Here is a 15,331-nt window from a genome sequence, read left to right on the forward strand (position 1 = left end):
AAGTGTGATTATTGCCAAGAAACAGAGACCGTGGAGCATGTAAGCATTTCACTGTAAGGTCTACCTGTTGTATTTAGCGCATGTGACAAATTCAATTTAATTTAATTTAATGTATTGCTACAGTGTGGGCAGTATCAGGGGAAAGAGAGAGGCTGAGATCTAGTATGAGGGAGAAGGGGATACATGAAATTAGTTTAAAGAGTATATTGAGTAGAATGTCATTAGATTTAGTCTCAAATATTTTGTGGCTGGTAGGCAGGATTTAGTTTCTCCCTGTCTCTGGCCCACACTCCAGTACAGTAGGTGGAGGTAATGCACCATAACGTTGGATGCCAACCGCTGATATATCCCACAGACGAAGATGAAGAAATCTCACACTGCAGTACAGTAGGTGGCGGTGTATTTGCACCTCACGTTTGCTATCCGCCAATACAAATTTAAAGAAGGAGAAAAAAAATGGCGGACAGCCACTAGCTCAATCCACATAAAAAGAATACACAAACATTTCAAAGCAAGGTAAACAGACTCGAATATATTGTTTACACGCTGTCCTCTTTTTACCTAATTAATTTTTTAGCCGGGAATTTATCTAGCATTTATTGATGTATTTATAATCAAGCCAACTATAGATAGATAGCTAACATAAAGTCTACCCGTTAGCATGCTGTGTTGACGGAGCTAGCTAGCTAGCTGTTGTTCGAGCATGCCCATGTTATTAGGTTGGAGGTAGGTACTGCTTCATATCCTCACTCTTAAATGCACATATTTGCTGGCTGAATTTCTAGCTACCGTGATGAATTGCTTGGCTTTTGCCTGTGGGGGGAGTCCCGTGTGTTGGCTTTTGTGTGGATTCTTGATATCTTATGCTAGCTAGGCTAACTTAGAAATCGGTATTTTAGTCACATTACACGGACTAATGATGGTAGCTAATTTCCCTTATAGCTAGTACAGCATTGACGTGGGTCATTATCGTTAATTGTGGTCTATAATAGTGGTCGTAGAAGCGAGCTGGTCTGTCGTACCTAGTAGGTAATGCCGCTGTCATTTTTTTCTGGGAAGGGAAAAGGAGGGAGCTGGTCGATATCCGCATGACGCAAGGAAAAAGGCGCACTTCTATTGAGAGAACCAACTGAAGACTTATGATCTTTTAAGTTTTTTTTATTGCATATTATGAGTTTTGTTTTTGTGTCTCCTCCATTGCTATAGTCTAGTATTGCGTATTTGAAACCGCTATAGCCTAGTATTGCATCTTTGAAACCGTTATTTATGACCACTTGTCAGCCCAATGTAAACTTAGCTAATGGTAGCCATGCAAATTTATAGTAACTGAGTTTAAGGTTAGGTTAATTTAGAAGTCTATTTGATTGCCAGCTGAAATTATGTAGCTACCTAGTTTGCTAGTTTGAAACAGTTACTGATGCACTGCTGCTGGTGTGTATGAATAATCTAAACCAGTTAGGATTTAAAAAAAACAGTAGGGCTGCAAGGTTACATTGTTATTGATATATCTTTAAATGGTTGGTGTGATTAGCGTGGCTACTTTGTAAATATGCATTAATTGGGCAATTTGCCTCTATGTGCTATTCATTTCAATGTCCTGGCTGCATGCATTTTTATAAACAATGGCTTTGTGAGTAGCTGTGACTGCTGTGTCTTGATGCTAAACAAATCTAGTCTACTTTGAGGACCAATATAATATCAGCCACGTGTTTGTCTGACCTAATCACCTGTGTGTCTAGCCAACTGGTAATTAACCTAGGCTCAGGGTTAGGGGCCAAAGCCCCTCAAGTCAAGGATAGCCAGCCAGACATCCCCAGCCTGGTCATCATTGTAAATAGGAATTTGTTCTTAACTGACTTGCCTTGTTAAATAAAGGTTCAATTAAATTCATTCACAGATAATTTTTAAGATCCAAAATAGATGGTCACCTCTTGAAATTAATACCCTATATTGGCTATAATGTTACCCATTCTGTTTCTCCAGTCTGGATCCTCTTGTTTTGTCAATACCCCAACAGGGATTAGTTTTCTGTGTCTACAGTGAGCCCTGAGTGTGTTTGGGTGGGTGACTGAGGTCTGCTGACAGCTGGGGCCACCTCTTTGTTGTACGCTGTCGTCTGCCTCCAACGCCGACCCCCTGCCTGGCCGACAGAAGGGGAGAGTGTTAAGAGCGAATCCGTGGGAAAGTCAACCTGAGCATCCACAGATAAAGTTAGTCATTTCCAAATGAAACACATCCATAATTATCCTTACGGTCTACATGTCTCAAAGATATTTCAGTCAAGTCGTATTTCATGGCTTTTTGAAAGGGCTCATGGGGGGGGGGGGGGTGTAATGGACATGGCCTAAGGTTGGGCGGTATCCATATTTTCATACTGTCAGTGTATGTATTCAGCAGCGACGCAACACTGCTGCTAAATCTTTGGCGCCACTGAAAAAAAAGCTGTTTATTTCTTTACACTGAACCAAAAATAGTCTGTCTATTCAAATTGCCATCAATAAAATGCAATTGTGTTTTTTGTCCGTAGCTTATGCCTGCCCATACCATAACCTCAACGCTACAATGGGGCACTCTGTTTCACAACTTTGACATCAGTAAACTGCTCACCCACATGGCGGAATACACGTGGCCTGCGGTTGAGGCTGGTTGGACGTACTGCAAGCTTCTTGATATGCCACACCTGTCAGGTGGATGGATTATCTTGGCAAAGGAGAAATGCTCACTAACAGGGATATAAACAAATTTGTCCATTACATTTTAGAGAAATAAGCTTTTTGTGCGTATGGATCATTTCTGGGGTTCTTTTATTTACGCTCATGAAACACGGGACCAACACTTTACAAGTTGCATTTATATTTATGTTCAGTATACATGTCATGTCTCAAAATCGATATCTATCTTACCTCCTATATTGTTTTATCTCCTCCGGATTTGAGAAGAAAGATAAGTTCAACAGTGAACCTGTCAGTTTGCCTTAGTTCTCGCACAGCATCCAGCCTAGCTGACGCAATGCTATTTTCCAGATTTTTGACCACATTTCTTCTCTAGCCTCCGTTGAGTCACCCTAATCTTGGCCAACATACAAGAGTAAGAACTCCAATAAACTTTTCATGGATTATGATAGAGACATGCGGTTTGGACCATTGGCTTTCTTAGAGGAGTAAAATACCCGTTGGTCAAAATATAAAAAATGTATTGGACACCGTAGACTCTAACATCCATAACAGTAATTTTTGCTTTATTTCTCCAACATGACAATATTTAGAAGTCAGTTATTTTGGGGGTATACACTTCCCGTAAGAGGTACTACAGACATACACATATATTATATTTTGTTTGTCCATTCTGTTAGAAATTAAAGTTTTGATTTCGCGTGCAAATGTAATATCCATAATGCTGGAATCGCCCTTAAAAGGCTAACCAGGCTAGCACTAGTATAGGTTACATCAGACTGGCTTCTTGAACACAACAATGTAGAAGAAACCTAAATTCTGACCTAACATGAAGGGGGAAGTATCAAATGGTTTGTGTTTACTTCAATGTTGTTTCCCCCTCTCGTTTCCCTTCTTTAGAGAGTGGACTATTGTGTCTTGAACTTAGTCAGTATTACTGGACATGAGGAAGCCAGTGCCACAAAAAGGTAATGTCATGTTAAGAAATGGAATGCAATTGTCCATTTGAAAAGCATAATGTACATCTTCTAATGATGCTGCTCAAGAAGGGTCCTATATTTAGGATACTTTAATGTGTGTATAGAAGTCTCAGATGCTGATGTGATAGTTTGGACTCACACATCTCAATGACAGTTGCTAAAGATCAAGTGAATTTTTTCTAGTTATGAATATATAGTTGATTAATTGAATGGTGTCTCTGAAACGTTGTGCCCTGCTCTCTCCTCTAGCTATTGAGTGGAAAGATGGCAGGCAGATCAAGCATGCCCGAAGTGGCCGTCCCTCCCGGGTCCCATCGCAGTACCAAGGAGGTACATTACCACACACACCAACTTTCTCAGATGAATCACTGCTGAATGAAAACAACATCCTGAATCAAACACATTCATATTCAGTTATAACCAGGGGTTGGAACCAAAATGATTTTCCAATTGTTTCATTCTGAACAGAAGCACAATTTCTGTTCGTTCCTTCCTACTATTCCGACCAGCAAAATAAAGTTCTGAACCGGTTCGAATCCCAAAGAAGTATTGGTTTATATTTTCTGTTCCTTTTTAACCTGTTAAATCAACCTTCTTCTTTTTTTACATTTAGCTCATTAAATTATTGCGACTGATATTTTTTGGGTTCGGGAGAGCGCAAGAGAGGGTTGAGGAGGAGGCTTGAAGCTCTGGGCATCTTATGACATGCATTATCTGGGTCCCCAGAATTATACCTAGAAGGAGCGGCTTCTATAGAGGAACTTTGACTGTCCTTTGACCTATATAGCTAACAGGCTTGAGCTAGATTATTATTTATTTTAATTTTAATTTTTTACCTTTATTTAACTAGGCAAGTCAGTTAAGAACAAATTCTTATTTACAATGACGGCCTAGGAACAGTGGGTTAACTGCCTGTTCAGGGGCAGAACGACAGATTTGTGCCTTGTCCGCTCGGGGGTTTGAACTTGCAACCTTTCAGTTACTAGTCCAACACTCTAACCACTAGGCTACCCTGCCGCCCCAAACTGGGGCTTGTGTACGCAGAGCGGCACCAGAATTAAAAACATGTCTTACCTTTTTGTAGTTAATAAATTTAACGCGGAACGTGATAACTAGGCCTATAGTATCCTTAACTAGCATCGGAAAAAGCAAATCTATTCTTCTCTAGCTAGTTAAAAATCTCTGCCCATCTTCTGAATCACGCTTGTAATGTCAGTACATTAGCCTATGCTTCGGTGGGGGAGGGGCAGGTAGGCTAAACACACACACCCTGGTAAAGATTTTCAGCTTGCAAGCAGACACTGGAATATGTTTCTGAGTGAGGGCTTAGCTTAAAAAAATTTTTTGTGGGACTACAAAATAAATGCCTGTTCCCTGAACCAGTTCCAACCCCTGGCATATAAATCAAATTCAAATCAAATCAAATGTATTTATATATCTCAAAGTGCTGTACAGAAACCCAGCCTAAAACCCCAAACAGCAAGCAATGCAGGTGTAGAAGCACGGTGGCTAGGAAAAACTCCCTAGAAAGGCCAAAACCTAGGAAGAAATCTAGAGAGGAACCAGGCTATGAGGGGTGGCCAGTCCTCTTCTGGCTGTGCCGGGTGGAGATTATAACAGAACATGGCCAAGATGTTCAAATGTTCATAAATGATCAGCATGTTCGAATAATAAGAAGGCAGAACAGTTGAAACTGGAGCAGCAGCACAGCCAGGTGGACTGGGGACAGCAAGGAGTCATCATGTCAGGTAATCCTGGGGCATGGTCCTAGGGCTCAGGTCCTCCGAGAGAGAGAAGGAGAGAATTAGAGAACGCACACTTAGATTCACACAGGACACCGAATAGGACAGGAGAAGTACTCCAGATATAACAAACTGACCCTAGCCCCCCGACACATAAACTACTGCAGCATAAATACTGGAGGCTGAGACAGGAGGGGTCAGGAGATACTGTGGACCCATCCGAGGACACCCCCGGACAGGGCCAAACAGGAAGGATATAACCCCACCCACTTTGCCAAAGCACAGCCCCAACACCACTAGAGGGATATCTTCAACCACCAACTTACCATCCTGAGACAGGGCCGAGTATAGCCCACAAAGATCTCCGCCATGGCACAACCCAAGGGGGGGCGCCAACCCAGACAGGATGACCACATCAGTGAATCAACCCACTCAGGTGACGCACCCCTTCCAGGGACGGCATGAGAGAGCCCCAGTAATCCAGTGACTCAGCCCCTGTAATAGGGTTAGAGGCAGAGAATCCCAGTGGAAAGAGGGGAACCGGCCAAGCAGAGACAGCAAGGGCGGTTCGTTGCTCCAGAGCCTTTCCGTTCACCTTCCCACTCCTGGGCCAGACTACAGTCAATCATATGACTCACTGAAGAGATGAGTCTTCAGTAAAGACTTAAAGGTTGAGACTGAGTTTGCGTCTCTGACATGGGTAGGCAGACCGTTCCATAAAAAGGGAGCTCTATAGGAGAAAGCCCTGCCTCCAGCTGTTTGCTTAGAAATTCTAGGGACAATTAGGAGGCCTGCGTCTTGTGACCGTAGCGTACGTGTAGGTATGTACGGCAGGACCAAATCGGAGAGATAGGTAGGAGCACGCCCATGTAATGCTTTGTAGGTTAGCAGTAAAACCTTGAAATCAGCCCTTGCTTTGACAGGAAGCCAGTGTAGAGAGGCTAGCACTGGAGTAATATGATCAAATTTTTTGGTTCTATACAGGATTCTAGCAGCCGTATTTAGCACCAACTGAAGTTTATTTAGTGCTTTATCCGGGTAGCCGGAAAGTAGAGCATTGCAGTAGTCTAACCTAGAAGTGACAAAAGCATGGATTAATTTTTCTGCATCATTTTTGGACAGAAAGTTTCGGATTTTTGCAATGTTACGTAGATGGAAAAAAGCTGTCCTTGAAATGGTCTTGATATGTTCTTCAAAAGAGAGATCAGGGTCCAGAGTAATGCCGAGGTCCTTCACAGTTTTATTTGAGACGACTGTACAACCATTAAGATTAATTGTCAGATTCAACAGAAGATCTCTTTGTTTCTTGGGACCTAGAACAAGCTTATAACACTGTTCTAAAGGCATCAGCATGCTTCAGTTCAGCTGGCGGTGTGCTAAGCATTCTACCTTAAAATACATTTGCTTGAAAAATGAGAAGAACTTGGTAATAGTACTGTTTGTCCATTTTGAGATGCCGTAGCTCTATACACTTCCTCAAAATAGTCAGAATTAATCTAAGATAACTCAAGAAATCTGTAATTAATTTTGAAGTTTTTGCAGAGGAGATCTTAGTCGTGCAATTTTACATCTAACTAAGATGTTTGGTGCAGTTTTTCTCAATGAAAAATATGCTTTAAGACTTTACTGTTGACCAACAAAGGGGCGTTGACTTCGGCTACCGACTTCAGCTTGCCTCGATCAACTGAAAAAAAGAAACCTTACCGAAGTTCAAAACAAAACAAACATGTCCTAAAATGTTGTCATAATATATGCACCGAATGTTTTCGGCTTGGAGGCATGGGAACACCTTAACAATAGCACATACCACTAGCACTGAACCCCAAAACCACACACATTCACACAAAAACATATAACGGTAGACAACAAAAAGCAGCCATTGTGCTTTTTCTGTCTCACAGGTCACTTCAGTTGGGACAAATACCTGAAGGAAACAGGTGCTAGTGCTGCACCTGCGCACTGCTTCAGACAGGTAAGCCCCCATAATCAGACTACAGTATATCCTCCTCATCAAAATGTCAGGGCATGCTACTATCCTATGTGAAACTTCTGTTCCTGAAATGATTCTAAGCCATGGCATTTACAGAGTGTTTAGGAATTATGACCAACAAGCAATATGAGATAGAAGTTAACCGTGGCAGCCAAAGTCTCACCAGTGACAATGAGCAGCATCTACAGTTGAAGTCAAAAGTTTACATACACCTTAGCCAAATACATTTAAACTCAGTTTTTCACAATTCCTGACATTTAATCCTAGTAAAAAATCTCTGTCTTAGGTCAGTTAGGATCACCACTTTATTTTAAGAATGTGAAATGTCAGAATAATACTAGAGTGATTTATTTCAGCTTGTATTTCTTTCATCACATTCCCAGTGGGTCACACTCAATTTGGTATTTGGTAGCACTGCCTTTAAATTGTTTAACTTGTTTCAAATGTTTCGGGTAGCCTTCCACAAGCTTCCCACAATAAGTTGGGTGCATTTTGGCACATTCCTCCTGACAGAGCTGGTGTAACTGAGTCAGGTTTGTAGGCCTCCTTGCTCGCACATGCTTTTTCAGTTCTGCCCACAGATTTTCTATAGAATTGAGGTCAGGGCTTTGTGATGGCCACTCCAATACCTTGACATGGTTGTCCTTAAGCCATTTTGTCACAACTTTGGAAGTATGCTTGGGGTCATTGTCCATTTGGAAGACACATTTGCTACCAAGCTTTAACTTCTTTACTGATGTCTTGAGATGTTGCTTCAATATAGCTACGTAATTATCCTTTCTCATGATGCCATCTATTTTGTGAAGTGCACCAGTCCCTCCAGCAGCAAAGCACCGCCAACAACATGATGCAGCCACCCCTGTGCTTCACGGTTGGGATGGTGTTTTTCGGCTTGCAAGCCTCCCCCTTTTTCCTCCAAACATAACGATGGTCATTATGGCAAAACAGTTCTATTTTTGTTTCATCAGACCAGAGGACATTTCTCCAAAAAGTACGATCTTTGTCCCCATGTGCAGTTGCAAACCGTAGTCTGGCTTTTTTTATGGCAGTTTTGGAGCAGTGGCTTTCTTCCTTGCTGTGCGGCCTTTCAGGTTATGTCGATATAGGACTTGTTTTACTGTGACTATAGATATTTTTGTACCTGTTTCTTCCAGCATCTTCACAAGGTCCTTTGCTGTTCTGGGATTGATTTGCAGTTTTCGCACCAAAGTATGTTCATCTCTGGGGTACAGAAGTCTCCTTCCTGAGCGGTATGACGACTGCGTGGTCCCGTGGAGTTTATACTTTCGTACTATTGTTTGTACAGATGAACGTGGTACCTTCAGGCATGTGGAAATTGAACCCAAGGATGAACCAGACTTTTCGAGGTCTACAATTTTTCTTCTGAGGTCTTGGCTGATTTCTTTTGATTTTCCCATGATGTCAAGCAAAGAGGCACTGAGTTTGAAGGTGGGCCTTGAAATACATCCACAGGTACACCTCCAATTGACTCAAATTATGTCAATTAGCCTATCAGAAGCTCTAAAGCCATGACATCATTTTCTGGAATTTTCCAGGCTGTTTAACTTCTTATGGCTGGGGGGGCAGTATTGAGTAGCCTGGGTTAATAAGGTGCCCAGAGTAAACTGCCTGCTACTCAGGCCCAGAAGCTAAGATATGCATATTGTTAGTAGATTTGAATGGAAAACACTCACGTTTGACATGTTTCTACGAACTGTAACGGAACTTTTTGACTTTTCGTCTGGCCTTTGCGTCGTGAATTTGGATTTGTGAACGACACGCGCAAACAAAAAGGAGCTATTTGGACATAAATGATGGACTTTATCGAACAAAACAAACATTTATTGTGTAACTGGGATTCCTGGGAGTGCATTCTGATGAAGATCATGAAAGGTAAGTGAACATTTATAATGCTATTTCTGACTTCTGTTGACTCAACAACATGGAGAGTGTCTGTATGGCTTGTTTTTTTGTGTCTGAGTGCCGTACTCAGATTATTGCATGGTGTGCTTTTTCCGTAAAGTAAAAAAAAAATCTGACACAGCGGTTGCATTGAGGAGAAGTTTATCTAAAGTTCCATGCATAACACTTGTATCTTTTAGCAATGTTTATTTGGAGTATTTCTGTAAATTGATGCGGCTCTCTGCAAAATCACTGGATGTTTTGGAAGCAAAACATTGCTGAACATAACGGGCCTTTTGGATATAAATATGAACTTTATCAAACAAAACATACATGTTAGGTTAGTGATTCATTTTATCTCTATTTCTGCTTTTTGTGACTCCTCTCTTTGGCTGGAAAAATGGCTGTGTTTTTCTGTGACTAGGTACTGACCTAACATAATTGTTTGTTGTGCTTTCGTCTTAAAGCCTTTTTGAAATCAGACACTGTGGTGGGATTAACAACAGGTTTATCTTTAAAATGTTGTGAAATACTTGTTTGTTTGAGGAATTTTACTTATGAGATTTCTGTTGTTTGAATTTAGCGCCCTGCACTTTCACTGGCTGTTGTCATATCGATCCCGTTAGCGGGATTTCAGCCGTTAGAATTAAAGGCACAGCCAACTTAGTGTATTTAAACTTCTGACCCACTGGAATTGTGATACAGTGAAATAATCTGTCTAAACAATTGTTAGAAAAATTACTTGTCATGCACAAAGTAGATGTCCTAACCAACTTGCCAAAACCATACATTGTAAACAAGAAATTTGTGGAGCGGTTGAAAAATTTGTTTTAATGGCTCCAACCTAAGTGTATGTCAACTTCTGACTTCAACTTATATATATATACACACACACACACAGTGGGGAGAACAAGTATTTGATACACTGCCGATTTTACAGGTTTTTCTACTTACAAAGCATGTAGAGGTCTGTAATTTTTACCATAGGTACACTTCAACTGTGAGAGACGGAATCTAAAACAAAAATCCAGAAAATCACATTGTATGATTTTTAAGTAATTAATTTGCATTTTATTGCATGACATAAGTATTTGATCACCTACCAACCAGTAAAAATTATGGTTCTCACAGACCTGTTAGTTTTTCTTTAACCTCGAGAATCTCTCGGAACCACCATGTGACCACTTACGCAATGTGGCCGCATATGGCTATTCTTCAACAGAAATGCGTAAAACTACGTCACAATGCTGTAGACACCTTGGGGAATACGTAGACCGTGCAAGCTCATTGATGGTACATTCACAGCTGAATAGGGAGTCATTGGAACGCAGCACTTTCAAAACCTGGGGCACTTCCGGATTGGATTTTTCTCTGGCTTTCAGTTCTGTTATACTCACAGACAATATCTTTACAGTTTTGGAAACGTTAGAGTGTTTTCTATCCAAAGCTGTCAATTATATGCATATTCCAGCATCTTTTCCTGACAAAATATCCCGTTTAAAACGGGAACGTTTATTTCCCAAAAATGAAAATACTGCCCCCTAGTACCAAGAGAAGCCCTCCTGTTCTCCAGTTACCTGTATTAACTGCACCTGTTTGAACTAGTTACCTGTATAAAAGACACCTGTCCACACACTCAATCAAACAGACTCCAACCTCTCCACAATGGCCAAGACCAGATAGCTGTGTAAGGACATCAGGGATACAATTGTAGACCTGCACAAGGCTGGGATGGGCTACAGGACAATAGGCAAGCAGCTTGTGGTGAGAAGGCAACAACTGTTGTCGCAATTATTAGAAAATGGAAGAAGTTCAAGATGACGGTCAATAACCCTCGGTCTGGGGCTCCATGCAAGATCTCACCTCGTGGGGCATCAATGATCATGAGGAAGGTGAGGGATCAGCCCAGAACTACACGGCAGGACCTGGTCAATGACCTGAAGAGAGCTGGGACCACAGTCTCAAAGAAAACCATTAGTAACACACTACGCCATCATGGATTAAAATTCTGCAGCGCACGCAAGGTCCCCCTGCTCAAGCCAGCGCATGTTCAGGCCTGTCTGAAGTTTGACAATGACCATCTGGATGATCCAGAGGACGAATGGGAGAAGGTCATGTGGTCTGATGAGACAAAAATAGAGCTTTTTGGTCTAAACTCCGTGTTTAGACTCCGTGTTGGTCTAACACTCGCCGTGTTTCGAGGAAGAAGAAGGATGAGTACAACCCCAAGACACCATCTTGAAGATGGGTTGTGGCTGGGTCTTCCAGCATGACAACGACCCGAAACACACAGCCAGGGCAACTAAGGAGTGGCTCCGTAAGAAGCATTTCAAGGTCCTAGAGTGGCCTAGCCCGTCTCCAGACCTGAACCCAATAGAAAATCTTTTGAGGGAGGTTAAAGTCTGTATTGCCCAGCTACAGCCCCGAAACCTGAAGGATCTGGAGAAGGTCTGTATGGAGGAGAGGGCCAAAATCCCTGCTGCAGTGTGTGCAAACCTGGTCAAGAACTACAGGAAACGTATGATCTCTGTAATTGGAAACAAAGGTTTCTGTACCAAATATTAAGTTATGCTTTTCTGATGTATCAAATACTTATGTCATGCAATAAAATGCAAATTAATTACTTAAAAATCATACAATGTGATTTTCTGGATTCTTTAAAAGATTACGTCTCTCACAGTTGAAGTGTAACTATGATAATAATTACAGACCTCTACATGCTTTGTAAGTAGGAAAACCTGCAAAATCGGCAGTGTATCAAATACTTGTTCTCCCCACTGTATATATACATAAACACACTACAGTCATTAAACATTATGCAGGGCTTCACATGAACCTTTTAGCAACTTGTCCTTCAGACAAGTCGGACAGATTTTATACCTGTCCAAAAGCTCAAGTCACCAAAGAATAAATGGTTTGTAGCCTAAACAGCATGGTTCAAATAAGTGACTGTACATTGTGTTGTTTGATGGAAGAAACCACTTTACAAAATAACATTCATTATTATTACCGTACAGAGAATCAGACAAAAATGCAGGCTACCTATTGGCTTCTTTGCATATTCAAGCCTGTCTCAAAATACAACACTGACCCACTTTTCAAAGAGGACTAGAAATATACAGATATCCTGCTCTTGTAGGAAGCAAACACCCCTCATGGCTGATAAATTAGCTATTTGTGTATCTCTGCACTGCCTGGCAATTCATCAGTGCAGCAGTCCTTGTGTTGTGCAGCCAAGCAGCTTAGAGGGAACATTGGTTAAGACGTTGGTTTCCAGAGCTACATATGCAGTTGAAGTCAGATGTTTACATACGCATCCACAGTAAAACGAGTCCTATATCGACAGAACCTGAAAGGCCGATCAGAGCCAGACTACGGTTTGCAACTGCACATGGGGAAAAATATTGTACTTTTTGGAGAAATGTACTCTGGTCTGATGAAACAAAAATAGAACTGTTTTGCCATAATGACCATCGTTATGTTTGGAGGAAAAGTGTGGGTGGGGGGGGCTTGCAAACCGAAAAACACCATCCCAACCGTGAAACACGGGGCTGGCAGCATCATGTTGTTGGGGGTGCTTTGCTGCTGGAGGGACTGGTGCACTTCACAAAATAGATGGCATGAGAAAGGAAAATTATGTGGCTATATTAAAACAACATCTCAAGACATCAGTCAGGAAGTTAAAGCTTGGTCTCAAATGGGTCTTCCAAATGGACAATGACCCCAAGCATACTTCCAAAGTTGTGGCAAAATGGCTTAAGGACAACCATGTCAAGGTATTGGAGTGGCCATCACAAAGCCCTGACCTCAATCCTATAGAACATTTGTGGGCAGAACTGAAAAGTGTGTGCAAGCAAGGAGGCCTACAAACCTAACTCAGTTACACCATCTCTGTCAGGAGGAATGTGCCAAAATGTACCCAACATATTGTGGGAAGCGTCTGGAAGGCTACCCAAAAACGTTTGACCCAAGTTCAACAATTTAAAGGCAATGTTACCAAATATTAATTGAGTGTATGTAAACTTCTGACCCACTGGGAATGTGATGAAAGAAATAAAAGCTGAAATGAATCATTCTCTCTACTATTATTCTGAAATTTCACATTCTTAAAATAAAGTGGTGATCCTAACTGACCTAAAACAGGGAATTTTTACTCAGAGTCAATATCAGGAATTGTGAAAAACTGAGTTTAAATGTATTTGGCTAAGGTGTATGTAAACTTCTGACTTCAACTTTATCTGTGTATGTATGTGTATATATATATATATGTGTGTGTGTGTGTGTACCATTCAAAAGTTTGACGTCACTTAGAGATGTCTCTGTTTTTGAAAGAACAGCTCATTTTTTGTCCATTAAAATAACATCAAATTGATCCGAAATACAGGGTAGACATTGTTAATGTTGTAAATGACTATTGTAGCTGGGAACTTCTGAATTTATTTTTTATGGAAATTGTACGCCCATGTCGATGAGACCCATTATCAACAACCATCACTTCTGTGTTCCAATGGCACGTTGTGTTAGCTATTCCATGTTTATAATTTTAAAAGGCTAATTCTTAATCATTAGAAAACCCTTTTGCAATTATGTTAGCACAGCTGAAAACTGTTTTTCTGATTGAAGAAGCAATACAACTGGCCTTCTTTACACTAGTTGTTTATCTGGAGCATTAGCATTTGTGGGTTCGATTTCAGGCTCAAAATGGCCAGAAACAAAGGCTTTCTTCTGAAACTTATCAGTCTATTCTTGTTCTGAGAAATGAAGGCTATTCCATGAGAGAAATTGCCAAAAAACGGAAGATCTCATACTGGCAAACTGGCTCTAACTAGAATACAAATTGGAGTGGGAGGCCCTGGTGCACAACTGAGCAAGAGGACAAGTACATTAGAGTGTCTAGTTTGAAAAACAGACGCCTCACAAGTCCTCAACTGGCAGCTTCATTAAATAGCACCCGCAAAACAACAGTCTGAACGTCAACAGTGAAGAGGCGACTCCGGGATGCTGGCCTTCTAGGCAGCTCCTCTTACTGATAATGGGCCTATGTAGATATTCCATAAGAAATCTGCTGTTTCCAGTTACAATAGTAATTTACAACATTAACATTGTCTACACTGTATTTCTGATCATTTTGATGTTATTTTAATGGACAAAAAATGTGCTTTTCTTTCAAAAACAAGGTAATTTCTAAGTGACCCCAAACTTTTGAACCGTAGTGTATATAATAGAAATCGTTAGCTATTTCATGTGAAAATGTTATGGGATGCATTTGCTCCATTGGTTTTGTTTGTAGGCCTTTTTGATAGGCCTTTATTATGCCCTAATAGCCTGCTTGGCCACTGACTAAAACTATAATTAAAGCGGTTACAGCCAGTGTTCAACAGTAAACGTGTGCAAGTTGCACAGAATGCTCACAACATTCAAATTTCCACTCACAAGACCTGAAATTTGCTAAGTGGCGGGATTTTTTTTAGGGAACCATTAGGCTAAGAAGAAATTCCCTCTTGGGTCGAGGGGTGACACTGATTTCAAGTTGCGTGCAGGGCTACCTCGTCACCACAGAGTGAGTTCAACTCACCTTCGATACATAGTCTTGCTTGATGCTGTGTTCCTATCTTAGCATGTTGAATCTGTCCAGCATCATTGCATGCCTCTCTGACCTTCCCCTACCTCTACAGGGCGCAACACCTCCAGTGAATGAGTTCAAGGCGGGCATGAAGCTGGAGGCGCAGGACCCTCGGAATACAACGTCCACCTGCATTGCTACGGTGGTGGGCCTGACTGGATCGCGGCTGCGCCTGCGCCTCGATGGCTCCGATAACAAGAACGACTTCTGGCGCCTGGTGGACTCGTCAGAGATCCAGCCTATCGGCAACTGCGAGAAGAACGCAGGCATGCTGCAGCCGCCATTGGGTGAGGAGGAGAGAGAAACACATTTTCACACACTCCGATACTACATACCCATTATGGATATGATGTGCCCTATTCTTTTTTAAATCTTGGATCATTAAATTGTTTGCGATCACACAGTGATACTTACCTTCCTCA

The 15,331-nt window shown here is 41.4% G+C and overlaps 1 protein-coding gene across 12 annotated transcripts in view; it reads left to right on the forward strand.

Moving 5' to 3' along the window:
* Positions 1-379: 379 nt before the first annotated feature.
* LOC109864889 (polycomb protein SCMH1-like) overlaps positions 380-15,331 on the forward strand; it is a 45,618-nt gene continuing 30,666 nt past the window's right edge. For 2 of the 12 annotated variants that reach the window (XM_031792805.1, XM_031792845.1), the window contains exons 1-6: positions 407-516; positions 2,041-2,210; positions 2,528-3,640; positions 3,902-3,982; positions 7,296-7,366; positions 14,962-15,196. In XM_031792805.1, the coding sequence (XP_031648665.1) occupies positions 3,616-3,640; positions 3,902-3,982; positions 7,296-7,366; positions 14,962-15,196 (412 nt within the window). In that variant the 5' untranslated portion in view covers positions 407-516; positions 2,041-2,210; positions 2,528-3,615. Of the gene's footprint in view, positions 517-1,059; positions 2,211-2,527; positions 3,641-3,901; positions 3,983-7,295; positions 7,367-14,757; positions 14,847-14,961; positions 15,197-15,331 lie in introns of those variants that run through there. The other 10 variants (XM_031792861.1, XM_031792794.1, XM_031792872.1 and 7 more) reach the window with 10 other exon arrangements.

Source organism: Oncorhynchus kisutch, linkage group LG2 (genome assembly GCF_002021735.2).
Source record: "Oncorhynchus kisutch isolate 150728-3 linkage group LG2, Okis_V2, whole genome shotgun sequence".
NCBI lineage: Eukaryota > Metazoa > Chordata > Actinopteri > Salmoniformes > Salmonidae > Oncorhynchus > Oncorhynchus kisutch.